This window comes from Salmo trutta, chromosome 13 (genome assembly GCF_901001165.1).
Source record: "Salmo trutta chromosome 13, fSalTru1.1, whole genome shotgun sequence".
Classification (NCBI taxonomy): domain Eukaryota; kingdom Metazoa; phylum Chordata; class Actinopteri; order Salmoniformes; family Salmonidae; genus Salmo; species Salmo trutta.
Window position 1 is genome coordinate 25,025,945 of NC_042969.1, and position 21,053 is coordinate 25,046,997.

Here is a 21,053-nt window from a genome sequence, read left to right on the forward strand (position 1 = left end):
ATAACTTTCAGTCTAGAATGGACGTACCCTGACTGTCTCTCTTTTGGTTAGGAGTGATTGAGGCTTTTGTGCCAGCTTCCATGGTTCAGATTTCTTATTTCCTCTGCTACATGTACTGTAGCTACAAGGTATTGGCCTGTGTATCTAATCTATTTAGCAAATTCAGAGTGATTGGCTGCTTTGCTATTTCTTCACTTTCCAGCATTTTCCAAGGTCTGACTATCGCTGAGAAACAGTAAAAGGTGAAGAGAGCCAAATTAATTTGCCAGATGCAGCTGAGAGACATGGTCAGCATGATGATGAGCAGACACATCCTGTCCCGACACTGCTGGGCAAACACAGAAAATGAAACAACAGCTGAATACAGAAAAAAACTGAACAGAATCTGTTAGGGGGGGGTACTATGGATGGATGATGGGGTGGGGGGGTACTGTGGATGGATGGTGGGGGGGTACTGTGGACGGATGGTGGAGGGGGTACTGTGGATGGATGGTGGGGGGGGTTACTGTGGATGGATGATGGGTGCAAACTGCAAAGCCTGTCATCACAGACATGGGGAAGAAGATACGTTTAGGAGGTGAAAGGAAGAAGGGGGACAGGAATGTCAGAGGCCAATCTGACAATAATACCTGTCTGACTCATATTTACAATGCGGAGGTGGCTGGGTGGGGGGGTGTATATTGGAGTGGGGAGGGTGGGGAGTGTATATTCGGCTGGGGGAGTTGCATATGGGGGGGGGGGGGTATTGCAACCTCACAATTTGGAAAATTCACAAAAGTATTTGACAACATTGCTTTCAATGCGATTATCTTTGGGGGTATTAATCTGAATATATCTGATACCAACCTGTTCAAATATATCTGAAAATATGTAAAACATTATAAATGTATCATCTTTACATTCCTGATATTATATGTAAAAACCAACCAGACAAGCCAACAGGATAGAAATAATCCCAGTGTTAGAATAAGAGAGGGGAGGGTGGAGAGAGAGAGAGAATAGAGGGGGTGGAGGAGAGAGAAGCAAAGGCAGAGCCAGAGCACAGCATTCCTCCCCTGTATAGCCAGGCTCTCAGGAAGAGAGGAGTGGGTTAGAGTTAAGCTCTAATCCAGATGTGTATGGCTGGGTGGACCAGAGCAGACGCAGCTAGGGTCCCACCTCTCTAAAACAGACCCAACTCTCCTCCATCACTCCTAACACAGACCTAGTGCTGCTTGGTTTACCTCAGAGCGTCACAACAAGACTAAACACAGACTGGATACCTCACTCCTCTACCGAACTGGTGTCTTATTGTCCTGGCTACTGTGAACACTGCTGTCAACCAACTTTTTCTTGGAGGAATTTCCAGGTAAGCAACATACATTATTTGACAAGAGTTGAAGAATATAGCCCCATAGTGAAGTTCACATTGTTGTTGGTGCAAAAAGTTATTGCTGATGCACAAAATTCCTTTCTTAGGTGAGTAATCAACTGACGCCAAGTCTGACTGAATTCCTTTACCATATGAAATCAAAAGAACAATTGCCTGAAGAATCTTTGATTTGTCAACATTAAGGCTATTTAAACACAAAGCATTTACTTATAAGAAACAGTAAATTCTAGTTGGAAACAAATTCAAGACTTAAATCAAGACATACATTAATGTTATTTTATATGGTTCCTGTCATTTTGGACTGATTGACCTGTGGCTAGGATATACATAACTGCAATTCATAGTGAAGCGCTTAATCACAATTCATAGTGAAGACAGACATGTGGAAAAGGGGCTTTAGTCCAACATTTTACAGTCCGAGAGATTTATATTACTATACCCCTAAAATTGAATATTTAAAATGGCATCTTCAATTTGCTTGAAATCTCAATAAAAAGTGTGAAGGTTCTTCATAACATAGATTACGTCATATATGGGAAACATATGGGTGTCATATATGTGTTATTTTGACTCTCAGACAGCACATGTGATTTTGATCTGAATTAGATATATTATACATTACAGGCATGTGGTGCCTCAGCTCTGCCAGATGATTAAAGACTGGAGAGAAACTCCTCTAGTGTATAGTTGTGGGTTGTGTTAAACCCATCAATGTAAGGACCAACTGACTGGCAGTTACTTGTTATGAACTTTTGGTGGTACGTGACATGTCATCAGGTGTGCACCAAAGATTGGAGGGTGTTTTCAGTACTGTGTACATTTGTACATTTTCACACAATACGGTTTATACCCAGCAAAGCCTGCATGATCACCTACTGACAATGATTTAAAAGCACAGCTAACAAACTTTTACGACTAGCAAACATGTAGCATAGACTGCTGTAACCACAGACCTCTCTCTATTTTCACTCCTGTCATCAGTGATGTGTGTGTGATGTGTTTTGGGTTGTAGTCTAAAAATAAAGAGATGATGAGGAAGGCCAGTGATGAAGATGCGTCTAGCGACTTGCAGGCGCCGAGGCCCAGCGTGATGACTCCATCATGATTTATGGCAATGCCTGGATGGCTGACCATATGAGATCTATCACAAGAGTCAAACATACCTTATCCGTGGCTTTCTCCAGCGCCAGACATTCCCACAGAGAACAAAAGACTGGTGGAAACTTTGTTCATGGAGTCATTGTAAACCTCCTGGTGTAGCGTTCCATTACACTATAGCGGGTTTTTATACGTTTAGACGTTTAGATATTTAGTATCTTTTGACATCGAAGACTTCTGGTAGGAACCATTTGATAAGTGTACTCTTATTGCATAACTGTAATAAATCTGATTACTTTTAAATGAATATGAAAGGTAGTCCTCATATGTCTGAGTATTATTCTGTGAATTATTATTTTGTGTATGGTCTAATGATAAACGTTATTCACACTACACATAGCAGATATGCTTGGCCTCTTAACTGTGCTGCTCTGAGCCAAGGTTAACTCAATAATTTAATGCTGACATTAATCTCAAGATACAGTGTTAGCTCTTTGTCTCTCAGCTTCTTAATAATTGCATAACGGTTATCTTGGACACATGTATCTTACTGAGTGTATAAAACATTAGGAACACCTTCCTAATATTGAGTTGTACCTCACCGTCTTCACAGAACAGCCTTAATTTGTCGAGGCATGGATTCTACAAGGTGTCGAAAGCGTTCCACAGGGATGCTGGCCCATGTTGACTCCAATGCTTCCTACAGGGGTGTCAAGTCGGCTGGATGTCCTTTGGGTGGTGGACCATTCTTGATACACATGGAAAACTGTTGAGCGTGAATAACCCAGCAGCGTTGCAGTTCTTGACACAAAACCAGTGCACCTGGCATCTACTACCATACCCCATTCCAAGGCACGGAAATCTTTTGTCTTGCCAATTCACCCTCTGAATGGCACACATACACAATTCATGTCTCAATTGTCTCAAGACTTAAAAAGCCTTCTTTAACCTGTCTCCTTCCTTTCATCTACGCTAATTGAAGTGGATTTAAAAAGTGACATCAATAAGGGATCATAGCTTTCTACTGGATTCACCTGGTCTGTCTATGTCATGGAAAGAGCAGGTGTTTTGTAAACTCAGTGTACAGTATTCAGAGTGGTGATGCAAGGCTAGCTCCCCTGACTAGACCCATCGGATACGCTTATGGACCTACAGCATTCACATGATAATGGAGTCAGATTGAAGACTATATTATGGTCGTATTACTCTAACACTAACTCCTGTCATCCTCAGACAGAGTGTATTTTCACTCTCTTACAGGGTCCCTTTAGGCTGGGCTGGGCTGGGCTGGCCTGGCCTGGGCTGTGCTGGGCTGTCAGTATGTTTTATTCTCACTCAGATGGGTATTTCAACATGCAGCTGGAGTCAGCAAAGGTGGTGGGACAGGAAGAGGGGGAGGGAGGGAGGAAACTGTCCAAAATTGGCACACTCATCATGGGTCATTATCATACCAACGACAGACATGATAAATCATGGCTCCTTCATAGACCCTCTGCACACACGGCATGACAAACAGCTTAGCCTCTAACCACCAAGGTCCGCACAAGGCAACGCACCAACAACACAAGAAACTGTAGCTTGTTTTATTTGCCCTCAAGGTGAATATTTTGCCGTTTGGGAGGTACTGTACTTGTCATCAACCTTTTGAAGGGGGATTTTGTAATTGAGCTCTCGAATGCGTAGGCCTGCTAGCACAGGCATGCAATAAGTATTTAATGCTTTGCATTTTCTAAGGAAGAATCTTATGGGTTTTTTCCCCTATGAATTCAGCAGCAGCTCTATGCATTTGGATATGAAACATCTAAAACAATATTCTAAAACTCATTCCCATAATTCTTACACTCTTAACGTTAAAGGGTTCTTCGGATGTCCCGATAGGAGAACACTTTGAAGAAACCTTTTTGGTTGCAAGTAAAACCCTTTTGGTTTCAGGTAGAACCTTTTTGGGTTCCATTCTACCTGGCTGGAACCAAAAAGGATGCTCCTATGGGGACAGCCAAAGAACCCTTTTGGAACCCTTTTTTCAAAGAGTGAAGGACAAAGTTACGAAAGCAAGAGATGCAGCAATGAATACAACCAAACACTGTAGCTAGGCCTACTTTCAACAGTTTAATACATCTCCAGCCCTTTGTGCCTTATTACAGGAATTCTAGAGTTTGCAAATGTTCAATCACAATAACAATAGCTTTACCGTTTACAAAGTGAAACTGCTGAAGCACACTAACCTTCCCTCCTGTGTCTTCATGTTGTCCCAGGTCGGATGATGGCGTGAGAGACCTGCCATGGCTGCTGAGGGTGTCACTGTCCTGGCTCCCTGGCTGAGACTGAGGGCAGTGCTGTTGTTGCTGGTGCTGCTCCTCTCCCCCCTGGCCTTGTGTGCCCCATGCCCCAGGGGCTGCAGCTGCCCCGGCATCAAGGAGGTACACTGCACCTTCCGCCACCTCACCTCTGCCCCACGTAACCTGCCCAAGGACACAGAGAGGGTTAACCTGGGGTAAGACTGCTCCTGTATTCCAAATACTGTATAAATGTTCTATTTAATGATATGATGTCAAAATGTCATGTTCTGGAGTGTTTGCAAAATGTCATGTTCTGGTTTCCTTGTATGGACAGCTGGCGTCAGGTCCTGCCACAACATTCCCATGGGGTTTAGGTACAGACTTTGTCTAGGCCATTCTAAAATTCGTAATTTCTTCTTCTGCAGCCATTCTTTTGTAGATCTGCGTGTAAGTTTAGGATCCTTGTCTTGCTGCATGACTAACTTTCGGTTCAGCTTCAGCACAAGAACAGATGGCCTGACATTCTCCTCTAGAATCTTCTGATACAATGCAGAATTCATGGTTGTGTCAATGATAGCAAGCCGTCCAGGTCCTGAGGCAGCAAAGCATCCCCAAACCATCACACTCCCACCACCATTCTTGACGGTTGTGATGAGGTTCTTCTGTTTGAACGCAGTGTTTGGTTTTCGACAAACATAACATTTCTCATTGAGCCCAAAAGTTATACGTTTGACTCGTCTGTCACATCATTAAACAGAGTTAAGAAGGATATCTGCTCCTTTGTAGCCTGAATGGAGAATGTTTAATGTACAAACTGGTCCACGGGGAAACAAGTGTATACCTTCCCAAAGATTGTCTATTATATTGTCAAGACAGTCAAGTGACCGCTCTGACAATGGTAATACATGTCCTGAAAGATGGAAGGCGGGAGGGAGGCAGCGAAATCAGGTGGGACCATTTTAGGCAATAAGAGGGCAGATATGCGAGTGAACATTATAGTGTCTGTGACAGCATGGGCAGCGCTACTGAGTCTATCTCCATGTTAAAGTAATCCATTTTTCTTCTTCTTCATTGGCTGTTTGCTCCCAACTCAGATGAATCCCCACCCAGGTGACTACTTTAAAATGGTGGAAGCCCTCAATGACAGTATCCATGCTAAAACAGATAATATCCATGATGAGTCCTCTATCTCTGACAACAGGCACAACTCCAATATAAAGTTGTTGTTTTTTCAAAGTTGCCGGAATGTCACGTGAGTCCACTTATATCAACATGTTCATAGCCATTGCTCCCGAGTGGTTTAGTGGTCTAAGACACTGCATCTCAGTGCAAGAGGGGTCACTGCAGTACCTGGTTTGAATCCAGGCTGCATCACATCTGGCTGTGATTGGGAGGCACATAGGAAAGTGCACAATTGGCCCAGCATCGTCTGGGTTTAGCCCAGGTAGGCCGTCATTGTAAATAAGAATTTGTTCTTAACTGACTTGCCTAGTTAAATAAAAACATAACAACCTAACCATGATGAAACTTCTATTCTATCAAATACGCCTCACGTAGCAAATTAACAATATGTTAACAAAAGTCAACACTCTCATTGACCGCCATACAAAAATGGTTTACTTTGTGGACTTACTTTCGTGGACCGCAATGCAGATGTAGAAGCACCGTGACTAGGACAAACTCCCTAGAAAGGCAGAAACCTAGAGAAGAACCAGGCTCTGCGGGGTGGCCAGTCCTCTTCTGGTTGTGCCGGGTGGGGATTATAAAAGTATATGGCCATTAAGGCCAGATTGTTCTTCAAGGTGTTCAAACGTTCGTAGATGACCAGCAGTGTCAAATAATAATCACAGTGGTTGTAGAGGGTGCAACAAACAGGTCAGTACCTCAGGAATAAATGTCAGGTGGCTTTTCATAGCCGAGCATTCAGAGGTCGAGACAGCAGGTACCCTTTTAATGATCATGCTGTTCAGTCAGCTTGTTGATATGCCACACTTGTCAGGTGGATGGATTATCTTGGCAAAGGAGAAATTCTCACTAACAGGGATGTAAACAAATGTGTGCACAAAATGTGTAAGAAATATTTATTATTTCAGCTCATGAAAGATGGGACCAACACTTTACATGTTGTGTTTCTATTTTTGTTCAGCGTAAACAGACTGTCGGGTCCTCTATCTTAATAATATCCAATATAATAGGCCAACATGTTCTGGTTACACTTTATTTGACAGCCCAGTATAACATGGTAGCCTACTTACAAGAAACTATGGGGTGCTCTGGGTTATGGGAATTGAACTGATATATAATCGTTTTTAAAGAACGCTCTGTACTTGCACCAAACAATCTACGGTACATGTGGGGGGTTGGAATGGCTCACACTGGTGTAACTTTCCCTGCCAAAGGATTGCTTGATCTGTTCCATGTCTTTGAGGATTTCTCAGGATTATTGGCTCTTTACTTGTTTATATTTCACACAGGCAGGCAGCTCCTGCAACATTCTCATGTTGTCCCTCCCTCTCTATGTCTCTCTGTGTAGCTATAACAGCCTCCAGGCAGTGGGGGGGTCAGAGTTCACACAACTCCGCCAGCTGGAGATGCTTATGCTCCATGGGAATGATATCACGACCGTGTCTCCAGGAGCGTTTTACAGCCTGCGCTCTCTGCAGGTAAGTTTCCCCCGACAGACAGGCTGGCACCAAGGGGAGTCTGTCGTCTCATTCAAGACAAGAAGGATAACCTACATAGATGCATAACAGTCAGGGGATTGTGTCTCACTATTAAATATTCAGTCACTTGTTTACAGGCAATCATATTGGAAAACATTTGAATGTAATTTTTTTTAAACCAATTTCTCTTTCTTGCCAGATTCTGAAGCTGAGCTACAACAAGCTGGAGGCCATCACCCCTGGTATGTTTGAGGGCTTGGTCAGCCTGGTGCGACTCCACCTGGACCGCAACAACATAGACTTCATCGAGCCGTACACCTTCAGTGGGCTAACATCATTAAAACTCCTACAGCTAGAGGGTAACAAGCTGAGGGACCTCCACCCACACAGCTTCATCACCCTCTCTCTCCTGGGGAACTTCTGGAGCTCTGGGCTGCGTCACCTCCACCTGTCGGACAACCAGCTGCACTACCTCCAGCCTGGGACCCTGATGCCCCTCAGCAAACTGGAGCTGCTCTCCCTGCATGGCAACCCTTGGACCTGTGACTGCCATCTCCAGTGGCTGCTAGAGTGGAACAACAAACATGAGGGTGAGGCCTCTCTCTCTCTCTCTCTCTCCCCCCCTCTCTCTCTCTCTCTCTCTCCCCCCCCCTCTCTCTCTCTCTCTCTCTCCCCCCCCCTCTCTCTCTCTCTCTCTCCCTCCCTCCCCCCCCTCTCTCTCTCTCTCTCCCCTTCTCTCTCTCTCTCTCTCTCTCCCCCCCTCTCTCTCTCTCTCTCTCCCTCTCTCTCTCTCTCCCCCCTCTCTCTCTCTCCTCTTTCTCTCCCCCCCTCTCTCTCTCCCTCCCCCCCCCCCTCTCTCTCTCTCTCTCCCCCCTCTCTCTCTCCACCCCCCCTCCCCCTCCTCTCTCTCTCTACCCCTCTCTCTCCTCTCTCTCTCTCCCCCTCCTCTCTCTCCCCCCCCTCTCTCTCTCTCTCTCTCTTACTCGCTCTTTCTCTCTCTCTCCCCCCCCCCTCTCTCCCCCTCTCTCTCTCTCTCTCTCTCTCTCTCCTCTCTTACTCGCTCTTTCTCTCTCTCTATCTCTTTGTCTCTCTGACCTCTCTCTCTCTCTCCCGTCTATCTGTCTCTGCTCTCTCTCTCTCTCTCTCTCTCCCCCCTCTCTCTCTCTCTCCCGTCTATCTGTCTCTGCTCTCTCTCTCCCCCCTCTCTCTCTCTCTCCCGTCTATCTGTCTCTGCTCTCTCTCTCTCTCTCCTCCCCCCCTCTCTCTCTCTCTCTCTCTCCCGTCTATCTGTCTCTGCTCTCTCTCTCTCTCTCTCCCCCCTCTCTCTCTCTCTCCCGTCTATCTGTCTCTGCTCTCTCTCCCCCTATCTCTCTCTCTCCCGTCTATCTGTCTCTATCTTTCTGTCTTTGCCCTGTCTCTCTGTTTCTGTCTCTCTGCCCTATCTCTCTGTCTCCCATCTCTCCCTCTCTCTTTAGTTATTTGTGCTGTATATTTCTCCAGTGTCTGCCATACACTCCAACACTTAAATATTTGTCATTCACTTCACAACAATGATTGGGCCCATGTGCAGGCTGTTAATAATACATCCATGTGAGTGTTTATGTGCTGTTTCCTCTGACCCAGTTGGACTGCTAATATTTATAAATAGTTGCATGACTCGATCACTAAACAATGCTCTAATTAGCTTGCAGTAATCTGTAACTTTTTCTGAACCCACTTTAAGGTTAACAAAAATGACAATTCTGACACCCTTGCACTCTTTCGTTCTTTCTTTCTTTCTCTCTGTCTGTCTGTCTGTCTGTCTGTCTGTCTGTCTGTCTGTCTGTCTGTCTGTCTGTCTGTCTGTCTGTCTGTCTGTCTGTCTGTCTGTCTGTCTGTCTGTCTGTCTCTCTGTCTCTCTGTCTCTCTGTCTCTCTGTCTCTCTGTCAGGAGTGATTAAGTGTAAGAAGGAGCGGAACGCTACGTCTGGTGAGAGCTGTGCTGTCTGCTCCTCACCTCAGTCCTTAAATGGCAGCCAGGTCCTGGGACTGTCTGCTGGCCAGCTGGCCTGTGAGCGGCCCTCTCTGGTGTCCCATCTGAAGCAGTGGGACAGCCCCGGCTGGGACGACGCGGACTCAGAGCCCGACCTGCCCTACACCAGGGACCTGGAACGTCCCCTGGGCCACCTCACCTTCGTCCTGACTGACAACCACGGGAACAAAGCACACGTGGCCTGCAATGTCCGGCGGCCCAGCGAGAGCTCCTCCATGACATGGGAGAACCTGCGGACGTCCGGGGAGGTGGCGGTCAACGTGAGCCTGGTCAGCCTGCTGGAGTGTGAGATCGACCGGGACGCTCTGCAGAACCTCTGGAGGTTGGTGGCCTACTACTACGAGAGCCCCGCCCTCCTGGAGAGGGGGATGAGGAGGGAGAACACCAGCAGAGTCACGTTTCAGTACTCCCAGGGACACAATGAGGAATCCCCTTACTTTACAGATCTCAAAGGACACTTAATGGCTGAACCGACGTGGCTCCTCCAACCAAGGGTCACCCTGCAGCTGAACAGACGGCAAACCACCACGAAAAAACTGGTGCTGGACTTTACCACGTTCATCTCCAAGCACATCAGTGGTAGGGGAGAGCAGGAGGATGTGACTTCCTCCTGGGCCCTAATACAGAGAGGAAGCCCTGGGAGAGTTCAATCTGTGCTGGAGGGCTCTGAGGTCAGTCTGGGGTGTACAGTTATCAGTTCAGGGTCACAGTCTGTGGAGTGGATGCTCCCAGATCTATCTATCCTGGAAGAATCTAATTCCCGGCTGGTGTCTGAGGGAGGCAGACTGGTCATTGGAAATGCTAGTGTGTCTGACTCTGGGCTGTATCACTGTGTAGTCCGCACAGAGACTGATGTGGACATGCTGCCTGTGAGGTTGACAGTGAAAGAGCGCCTGCTCAGTCCGAACACTCTAAATGGGAAGAAGATGGAAGTGGAGAGCGGGGAGTCCCTCTCACTCCCCTGCTATGTGAACTCAGCACAGCCTAGCGAGACACGCTGGTACCTCCCTAAAAATCAGATCCTACAACCGTCGCAACCGAAGGGGAGGGTCTATGTCAATCAAAATGGATCCCTGGTGATCAAAAAGACAACTCATGAGGACGCTGGGGAGTACAGCTGTTTGGCTGCTAACCTCTATGGAGTAGACATGTTGGCTCATCTCGTGGTCGTCACAGGGGAGAAAGACTCGGATGCAAAAGAAGAGGTTGAGAAAGAATCACCTGGTGTTGAAACAGCCAGAGGAGAATCACCTTTGTTTGGGAGTAAGGAGGATGAAGGTGAGGGGTCAGGGTTCCAGGAGATAAAAGGCCCCCATGCTACACAGTCTCCTAAGAGGGTGGGTGGACAACAGAGGTACCCAGGAGGGTTTTTACGCCCTGGTATGAAAGGGAAGAGGATCAAGGATAACAAGAGGAAACCTAATAAGTCTGTCAAGGAGCTCGACCCCAACCGTTGGGCTGAGATCCTAGCCAAAGCTAATGCTAAACCTCCAACACTACCGCCTACAAGGCAACCACCAACTACACCAACAACAAAAACAGCAACGACAATGACAGCCAAAACCACTACTACTACTCCTAAACCCACTACTTCTACTACTACCACTACTACTCCTAAACCCACTACTACCACTACTACCCCTAAACTCACTACTTCTACTACTACCACTCCTAACCCCACTACTACTACTACTACTCCTAAACCCACTACTACCACTACTACTCCTAAACCCACTACTACTACCACTACTACTACTCCTAAACCCACTATTACTCCTACTACCACTACCACGAAGAAAACTACAACAACTACGACCACAACAACTACTACTGCTCCTCCTTCAACTACCAGAACAACCACAACTAAAAAGCCCACCAAGAGCCATTCTAAAACAAGTCACCACACAGAAACAGAAGGTGAATTGGACTTTTCCGAAAAGCAACCTGAACCTTTACGTCCTCCACCTAGAAAACATGTGACACAGGCCCCAAGAGGGAAAGCATTACTTGTGGACCGTGGTAGAGGTAGAGGAGGTCCAAACCCAGATTCAGACTCGGTCATAAACCTGTCTGTTACAGAAGCTCCGCAATCCGTCACACAACCAATGCAGCTAGAGGACAAGCATGTGGGGAGGGAGAGAGAGAGAGTGAACCAGAAGAACAATCCTGTTTGGACAAACAGACGAAGACCCCCGTACAGACGGGGCAGACCCCCACAGAGGCGGGTTCGACCTCAGAAACCCTCCCTCCCCTCATCACACAAACCACAGACGACACTCCCTCAACCCGCAACAAGAGTGGAAAAACAACAATCTACTGCATCGCAAAACGACAATTCTAAAATGGAGGACAATATTACAGAACACATACCCACCATTTCAACACATGATGACATTGAGCCTGTTGATCCGATCATTAAGCCCAGCACTGCTACAGACAAATCAGATAGCATTCACATAAAATCATTAACACCAGAGGTGAAAGACCCTAGTATAGTTAACCCTTCAAACAGGGAGCATGTGTCTGCACCAGAGACAATCACCTCAGCAGAAAATCTACCTCCCCCAACTGAGGTGCCTCAACAGGAGAGGACATGGGAGAACTTAAATAAACAGGATGTTATTAGACAGACTACCCAAAACAGGCAAACATCCCCAAAGATAACAACAACAACAAAGCCCACTCATATTAATTATGACATTAATTTAAAACCTAATTTGTCACATGATATGGTTGCTATGGCAACACCAGTCCTGACTAAACTTGACGTTTCAGATAAAGGAGCTGCAAAGCCAGAAACCCCTTTAACAAAAGTACATTTTCTAAATCCAATTCCTAAAAAATCACAAGATAAGACACAAACACATTTGAGAACCGTTGCAAAAGGCAGTGCTGCTCGGGAGGACATTCTGAGGAACACACACAGAAACTCATATAAAAAGGAGGAGGATCACTCTCAAATGAAACCTGACAGTCCCAGTCTCCCCATCCACCCCTGGATCTACCAAAAGAACGTCCAAATGAGAGTTCAAACCACCCCTCCACCCCGTGCTCCCACCCCCTATTGGCCTTATAGCCGCTTCCCAGTGTGGCCCTCAGTTCATGGTTCAGGGCCACATCCTGCCTTTACAGAGAGGCCCATGCTTTTCCCCCACCCAGGGGGCCGGGGCGTTGGGGTCACCAATCGACCAGAAATCACAGCTGAGACTGTCAGGCCCACAGCGTTCATCTCTGCTTCACCGGGCAGTGGCATGGCAGCCCCGCTGACCTCCCACCCACCCCACAGGGGCCCAGGCCCAGCCAGCAGGACCCGACAGCAGGACCTCTTAATGCTCTCCAAGCTCAGAAACAGATACAGACAGGCTCAGCTGGACCGTATTTCACAGCTAGGGAAGAGAGTGACAACTAAGCCCAAGATCAGTCACCCTACACCTAGACCTCACTACCAGCCTCCCACTCCATCATACAACTACTGGCATGTGCCCCCCACCACCTCCCTCCCCGTGCCCACCAACAGGCCCTACTCCACAGCCAGTGTCCTGTACGGCAGCCGCTGGCACTACAGCCACTGGGGCCCGAGGAGGCTGAGCACGGCCCTGCCATTCCCCAAACTGATGGGTAGTGGGGTGAAGCCTAGGATCACCTCTGTGAACACAGTCAGTGTGTCTGCCCTGGCTGAGGGCGATGTGCTGCTGCCCTGTGAAGCATCAGGAGACCCACAGCCAACGCTCTCCTGGACTAAAGTCTCTACAGGTATTTAAACACTTTTATTGTGAAAGACTTTGTAGGGTAGAAACAATTATTGCCTCTTTGCAGTGAATTACAGTATAGTCTCTCTGTAATGCATGGCATAAATATTTTGACTTCAGGCTCTTGTGAGCTTACCATCGTAAAGAATAATATCCAACAGAAATACTATATTTTACAAGCTTGTGAACATTCAAGGAGTAGCAGAAATAATATATGCATAGGCTAATTGAGGCTGCAAAGGATTAGACAGACCTACAGACCTATATCTATCCTACCCTGCCTATCTAAGGTCTTCGAAAGCCAAGTTAACAAGCAGATCACCGACCATTTTGAATCCCACTGTACCTTCTCCGCTATGCAATCTGGTTTCCGAGCCGGTCATGGGTGCACCTCAGCCACGCTCAAGGTCCTAAACGATATCATTGCCGCCATCGATAAGAGACAATACTGTGCAGCTGTATTCATCGACCTGGCCAAGGCTTTTGACTCTGTCAATCACCACATTCTTATCGGTAGACTCAACAGCCTTGGTTTCTCAAATGACTGCCTCGCCTGGTTCACCAACTACTTCTCAGACAGAGTTCAGTGTGTCAAATCGGAGGGCTTATTGTCTGGACCTCTGGCAGTCCCTATGGGGGTGGCACAGGGTTCAATCCTCGGGCCGACTCTTTTCTCTGTATACATTAATGATGTTGCTCTTGCTGCTGGTGATTCTCTGATCCAGCTCTACGCAGAAGACACTATTCTGTATTCTTCTGGCCCCTCTTTGGACACTGTGTTAACTAACCTCCAGACGAGCTTCAATGCCATTCAACTCTCCATCCGTGGCCTCCAACTGCTCTTAAATGTAAGTAAAACTAAATGCATGCTCTTCAACCGATCGCTACCCACACCTGCCCGCCCGTCCAGCATCACTACTCTGGACAGTTCTGACTTAGAATATGTGGACAACTACAAATACCTAGGTGTCTGGTTAGACTGTAAACTCTCCTTCCAGACTCACATTAAGCATCTCCAATCTAAAATTAAATCTAGAATCGGCTTCCTATTTCGCAACAAAATATCCTTCACTCATGCTGACAAACATACCCTCGTAAATCGGACTACCCTACCAATCCTTGACTTCGGCAATGTCATCTATAAAATAACCTCCAACACTCTACTCAGCAAATTGGATGCAGTCTATCACAGTGCCATCCGTTTTGTCACCAAAGCCCCATATACTACCAACCACTGCGACCTGTATGCTTTCGTTGGCTGGCCCTCGCTTCATATTCGTCGCTAAACCCACTGGCTCCAGGTCATCTATAAGTCTTTGCTAGGTAAAGCCCCGCCTTATCTCAGCTCATTGGTCACCATAGCAACACCCACCTGTAGCACGCGCTCTAGCAGGTATATTTCACCGGTCATCCCCAAAGCCAACACTTCCTTTGGCCGCCTTTCCTTCCAGTTCTCTGCTGCCAATGACTGAAACGAACTGCAAAAATCACTGAAGCTGGAGACTCAAATCTCCCTCGCTAACTTTAAGCACCAGCTGTCAGAGCAGCTCAAGGATCACTGCACCTGTACATAGCCCATCTGTAAATATTTTATTTATTTTGCTCCTTTGCACCCCAGTATCTCTACTTGCACACTCATCTTCTGCACATCTATCACTCCAGTGTTCAACTGCTATATTGTAATTATTTTGCCACTATGGCCTATTTATTGCCTTACCTCCCTTATCCTACCTCATTTGCACACACTATGTATAGACTTTTTCTATTGTATTATTGACTGTATGTTTGTTTATTCCATGTGTAACTCTGTGTTGTTGTTTGTGTCGCACTGCTTTGCTTCATCTTGGCCAGGTCGCAGTTGTAAATGAGAACTTGTTCTCAGCTAGCCTACCTAGTTAAATAAAGGTGAAATAAAAATAAAATAAAGACATTTGTAAAATATATTAACAAAATGGCACCACCTGAGTGTGCTCAACTCATGCTGTAATATTTGAAAGAGAGACCCTTGACAAAAACTCCAAAATGATTCATTGCATTAACATTAGGACGCAAGCCTAATCCAGAGTACCAATGATGTGCTTCTCTCTCCTTTCAACAACAGGTGCTACCGTCCAAGCCAACACAAAACACGGACAGAGATTTGAAGTTGTAAAGAATGGCACCTTTGTGATTAAAAACGTTCAGCTACAGGACAGAGGCCAGTACCTCTGCACGGCACAGAACACATTTGGCTCGGACCGAATGGTCATTACCCTGGCTGTGCTGACCCAGCCTCCCAAAATCATAGGTCCCCACTCCAGAGAGGTCCCAGTGTATTTGGGGAAGGCTATAAGCTTAGACTGTGTAGCCTCTGGCAAGCCCCAGGCTCAGATCTCCTGGATTCTTCCAGACAGGACCTTTGTGCGTGATGTGGGAGCTCTTGACAGGTCAGCCTCTCTGCTGGCTAACGGCACCCTGAGGATCCAATCAGCTAACTTCTCCAGTAAAGGCGACTATAGGTGTATCGCTAGCAATGCGGCCGGGGCTGACACAGTGACTTTTCACATCCATGTGGCAGCGCTACCGCCCACCATCAACGAGGAGGCCTCGGAGAGCATCGTCATCCAGGAAGGGAGAAGTGTGTACGTCCACTGCACTGCCAAGGGAGAGCCTGCGCCCGTGCTAAAGTGGAGCCTTCCTGCAGGGGTACATGTCAAACCCTCCCAGTTCCTCGGCAGGAGACTGTTTGTCTTCCCCAATGGGACGCTGTACATCAAGAACATCTCTCCGGAAGACTCGGGGAGGTATGAGTGCTCTGTGACCAACGCAGTGGGCGCGGCCAGGAGAGTTCTGTACCTGAAGGCCAGGCAGGAGGTCCCCAGCCTGCGACTGTCACACCACCCCTCCCAACAGCACAGAGTCACAGCCATGTATGGCTCCACTGTGTACCTGCACTGTCCAGAGTCCACTGGCTCTCCCCGTGGCACTCTGTGGCAGCTACCATCCAAAACATTGCTGGAACATCGCTACAGGTAACTCCACCATGCTAGTAATCAAACCTATATAGGAGTTTTCCTATAAAAATAATACACTGTGCTGATATTGATTAGGTATCAGAGATCTGAATAATTGCTATAATTATTCATTAAGCTAAATTATTTCACAAGGCCTTTAGAAGTCATATTTTTCCATTCGTTTTATCGAATTTGAGATTCGTACTATAATTCTAATCGCTTTCCCTTCAGTGACCTTATAAAGAACTTCTCAACTATTACAGTCCTAAATTTCAGGGAGGTTTAATCAAACGCAATTATTTTTTTCAAACACAATTAGTGTAATTCAAAACAAGCTATCTGCTGGAGCCTGACCAAGGTCAACCAGCCTGTGATCTCAGGGTCAGAAACCCTGATGGGTCCCACTGTCAGAGACTACATTCTTAAAAAATAAAAAATAAGGTTCTTCAGAGCAATGCCATAGGGGAACCATTTTAGGTTCTCTGAAGAAACTGAAATGGGATGGTTCTTTGAAGAATTACACACACTCGGCACCTTATTTTTTGCAAATAAGGTTGTTGAGCATTATTTTCATATTGCCCAGGGTGCCTTTTGAGTGAATTTTAGTTACCAGTACCACCCATGACTGTGCTTGATAGTGAAAGAGAAATGGTTGCTGCATTCATTCATTTTCAGTCCTGTGGCCTTCACCAAGTGGGATCCTAAGTAAATGTGTTATTATTCAAATTCAATGATTTAAGACAATACAATACCTATTTCATAAAGCCTAATTTTTATGCCCGTTTTACTCTAATACAATGGCCTTTCATAGTTTACAGGCCATATCAGGCATACCAGTCACATTATTCTGGCTTGCAGAGTGATGTGTAATTCCTATGGAAAGCCACCTAGAGTGGGGATAGCCAACATCTAAACTGGAACAACCATTTTAATAACGGGTGCAATAAGTAACAGATTTGATTAGTTTAGAAAAATTATGTTATTTATATTTGAGTAGCATAATATTGTACATGAAAAACATACAATCAAGAAACATGCAAAAACATAGATATAAACCAAAAATCAACCAGCAATAGAGCATGCTGGGAAATCTGGTAATGATAGGCATGGTTTTGGTTCAACTCTGGTCATTAACACCAACACGGGGGTTCTTTTACACCACGGATTGTTAATTTAACTCTTGAATCAATACTAGAAATGTTACACTGAAATATCAACACTAGTTAACACTGGCCAATTTGCTGTGTGCTATTAAATGGACATGCTTCCATCTAAATAACCTTTTAGAATTCTAAAGACCGTAGATGCCACGTCAAGAACCCCACACTGAACTCAAAGGTTCTTTATCGGGCAAGAGTTCTCCAAGGAACCTTAAGAGTTGAGGAAGAACCTTTAAGAACCTTCATTTTTTTCTGTGTAAAAATATCCTTACGGTCAATTTGCAGGGTGCCTGCCAATTAATTCCTGCTCACATGGTTCCCAAACAGTGGAACACTAGTGGCACAGAATTCAGTAAGACAAGAGAAGCAGGAAATGGGAGAAGCACCATTGTACAAATACAAAGTATCTATTGTGCAGTTACATTATGTAATTACACTATAATTGAAAATCCAGTGTAACTAAATGGTGTAAATCATTGCACATAATTTCATTAGAATGTATCTTACAACATAATACATTTTTTAATGTTCTCAATGTCACTAAAATCATATTGTATTTGTGATTAAAAACCAGGGTTTGGAACCAAAATTATTCGAATTATAATTGTTTCGTTCTGAACGGAACCATAATTTTTTTTTGTTATGTTCCACTGTTCTGAGCAGCAAAATAAAGTTCTGAACCGGTTAGAACCCCCAAAAAGTACCAGTTCATATCATTACTTTTGTTCCTTTTCAAACCTCTGACATATACATATATATAATTATTATTCTTTTTTTTTTACATTTAGCTCGACATTAAATTACTTCACCAATCAGTGAGGATAGAGGAGTTCGCTACACTCGTATTTCACTACACTCACATTAGCATCTGCTAACCATGTGTATGTGACAAATACATTTTGATTTGAGTTTGCTGTGTAGTGGGTAAGTGGTTTAATCTGTATAGGAAAGTCGTTAAGAGCAAATTGCATTTTGTCATAACAGCATGGTTTAATCATATTGAAAGACAAACACACACACTGTGCTGCCAGTCACAGTGTAGGGTGTGAGATGCAACAGAAATGTTTATGGTTAGGAGAGAGGATGGAGGAAGCTTGCCTTGAAGCACTTTGTTGTGATTTTTGTGGGACTGGAAAAAATTGCGAGTAACATAAAATAATGTTATTAACCGGTTCCCATGCTTCTAAAATAACAATTCTGTTCCGGAACAGTATAGATCACTTTCGTTTTCGGTTCAGGTTCTGTTCTTCAAGTAATTGTTATTTTCTTGTTTTCGGTTCTGTACTCTGAACCGGTTCCAACCCTTGTTAAAAACATTAATATTGTGTGTCTATTTCTTTCATAATCAGCCCTGAGAGACCTGTCACCGTGTTCTCCAATGGGACCTTACGGATCCTTCAGCTGACTGAAAAAGACGGAGGTAGCTACCTGTGTATGTTCCAGAGGCCCAACGGTGAGGACATGGAGCTGTTCCAGGTGCAGGTGCTCATGATGCCACCTAAGATCGAACATCTGGCCACAGCTCAGAAGAGGGTGACCTCCGGGGAAAACTTCCAGGTGGACTGTGTTGCCTCAGGTCTCCCTGACCCAGAGGTGTCCTGGAGCCTCCCTGATGGAACCATGATCAACAACGCCCTACAGTCGGACGACAGCGGCACCCGTTCTCGCCGCTACGTCATCTTCGGGAATGGAACACTGTTGCTGCAGCAGATGGGAAAGAAGGATGAGGGGGACTATACATGCCATGCTAAGAATGAACTGGGGGAGGATGAGATGAAGGTGAGCGTCAAAGTAGGCCCTGACTTCCCCCGAATCACATCCAAGGCTCAGCTGTTGCTCACGGCCCGACTAGGAGAGTCTGCCTATATGACGTGTCAGGCGATTGGGGAGCCTCCACCAACCATTGTGTGGCTCTCCCCAAGCAATGACGTCATCACATCCTCTTCAACCAAATACCAAATCTTAGATGATGGGACTTTGGTGATAAAGAAGGTGACTTTGGCCGACCAAGGGAAGTATGCTTGTGTGGCAAGGAGTTCTGCTGGGGATGACATCAAGAACATTAAGATACAAGTAGAACCAAGAGAGCCACACATCAATGAACAAGGTGGAAGAAGCAGTATGAAATTGTTGGCAGTATCTTATCAGACAACACTGCTCGACTGCAGAGCGGAGGGCAAGCCTGAGCCACGCGTTTCCTGGGCCGCACCCTACGGCCTCTCTCTGCCAACGCCTTACCTGGGAGGACGCTTCCAAGTCCACAAGAATGGGAGTCTAGAGCTACGTGGAGTGAGGAAGACAGACGAGGGTCAGTATGTGTGTTTGGCCAAAAATCACTTGGGAGAAGCAAGCCTGGCAATTGATCTTGAAGTGGCATCCATAGCAGAGAAGCCAAGCTTCGCCATGCCGAACATTGAGATTTTACCAATAAAACAAGATGGAAGTGATGTCACTCTGGAGTGTCCTGCCCGCGGTAAGCCAAACCCAGAGTTTGTTTGGATCCTGCCAAATGGCACAGCGCTGATGCCAGGCACTAGACATCAACACTTCACTCACTATAGAGGAAACGGGACGTTGCGCATCGCCCAGACAGTGACAGCTGACAAAGGGGTTTACCGTTGTCTGGCGAAAAACGTGGCTGGGACTGCAGAGAAGCGATACGCTCTAGAACCAGGAAGAAAGCCTGTGATTCGAGGCACAACAGGGGTCATGAAGATCACGTTTGGCCAAATTCTGAACCTGCCGTGCTCTGTGGATGGCTGGCCACAGGCCTCAATCACATGGACCCTACCAAACAGCCTGGTCCTGGACAAGCCCCAGGTTGTTGGGAGAATTACATTTTTATCAAACGGCACGCTTCAACTCAAAGAGGTCGCCACATTTGACAGGGGAACCTACGTCTGTAAGGCCACCAACACATTTGGGTCATCTGCGTTGTCATACCCAGTTGCAGTTATGGTGTATCCTCCAAGTATCACAAACGCACCCCCTTCCATCACTAGAGTCCACAGAGGTTCATCAGTAACACTTAACTGCATCGCTGCAGGCATACCAAAGCCTGAAATAACATGGACTCTACCTGGAAGAACCACACTTGTTCCCAACAACCGTTTCACGGCACAGGGAGGAATTCACATGACGGTTGAGGGCAGCTTGGTCATACAAGACCCAATGCTTATGAACTCAGGGATTTACAAATGCAATGCAAAAAATGCTCTAGGAAGTGACTTCAAAGCAACATATCTTCAGGTGATCTGAGCCACAACCAACAGAACAACAGAAGTGCCTAATCTAATTTGACAATTACACTTGAATGTAAAACTTAATCCTCTAGAATGCCATATGTACAGTGTAATTATGTAACCTTACCATTAATGTGCATATTATAAGAGAAAAATAGTGTGAACTCTAATATCACTAACAAGGAAAGGAGAAAAAGGTCTGCTTTAATTGTTGGCAGAAATATAAGCATATAAAAACTTAACAGATGTGATTTAGGGAATGCTCTCTTTTCTTTGAATTTATAAATATTCCTGTATGTAAATATCTAAGTATACTGTGTTGACTGAACTCACATTGTTGGTTAATCTATATGCCTTTTTTACTAAGATACAGCTTGCAGGTGCCTAGTGTTACTTCTGACAATAGAAAAAATAAAAGTGAATCACTTACACAGGAATCTATCTGTTTGTACACCCTCTCTGATTG

At 45.7% G+C, this 21,053-nt stretch overlaps 2 protein-coding genes across 2 annotated transcripts; both read left to right on the forward strand.

Annotated features, from left to right (window-relative positions):
• Positions 1-1,061: 1,061 nt before the first annotated feature.
• LOC115205037 (matrix-remodeling-associated protein 5) lies at positions 1,062-11,507 on the forward strand. The gene is made up of 6 exons (XM_029770597.1): positions 1,062-1,348; positions 4,726-4,964; positions 7,283-7,412; positions 7,612-8,002; positions 9,342-11,094; positions 11,429-11,507. The coding sequence occupies exons 2-6, from the start codon at positions 4,753-4,755 to the stop codon at positions 11,505-11,507; spliced, it is 2,565 nt and encodes an 854-aa protein (XP_029626457.1). The 5' UTR covers positions 1,062-1,348; positions 4,726-4,752.
• si:ch211-159i8.4 (matrix-remodeling-associated protein 5) lies at positions 11,201-21,024 on the forward strand. The gene is made up of 3 exons (XM_029771491.1): positions 11,201-13,196; positions 15,294-16,203; positions 18,695-21,024. Exons 1-3 carry the CDS (start codon positions 11,549-11,551, stop codon positions 20,601-20,603), a joined length of 4,467 nt encoding a protein of 1,488 aa, XP_029627351.1. The 5' UTR covers positions 11,201-11,548; the 3' UTR covers positions 20,604-21,024.
• The last annotated feature ends 29 nt before the right edge of the window (positions 21,025-21,053 follow it).

Bases quoted from the DNA above. Each gene is read 5' to 3' on its own strand.
- si:ch211-159i8.4 (XM_029771491.1), top strand. From the start codon at position 11,549: ATGCAGCTAGAGGACAAGCATGTGGGGAGGGAGAGAGAGAGAGTGAAC. The intron at 13,197-15,293 runs GTATTTAAACAC...TTTCAACAACAG, and splicing joins CTGGACTAAAGTCTCTACAG to GTGCTACCGTCCAAGCCAAC. The intron at 16,204-18,694 runs GTAACTCCACCA...TTTCATAATCAG, and splicing joins TTGCTGGAACATCGCTACAG to CCCTGAGAGACCTGTCACCG.
- LOC115205037 (XM_029770597.1), top strand. From the start codon at position 4,753: ATGGCTGCTGAGGGTGTCACTGTCCTGGCTCCCTGGCTGAGACTGAGG. The intron at 4,965-7,282 runs GTAAGACTGCTC...CTCTCTGTGTAG, and splicing joins ACAGAGAGGGTTAACCTGGG to CTATAACAGCCTCCAGGCAG. The intron at 8,003-9,341 runs GTGAGGCCTCTC...TCTCTCTGTCAG, and splicing joins GTGGAACAACAAACATGAGG to GAGTGATTAAGTGTAAGAAG.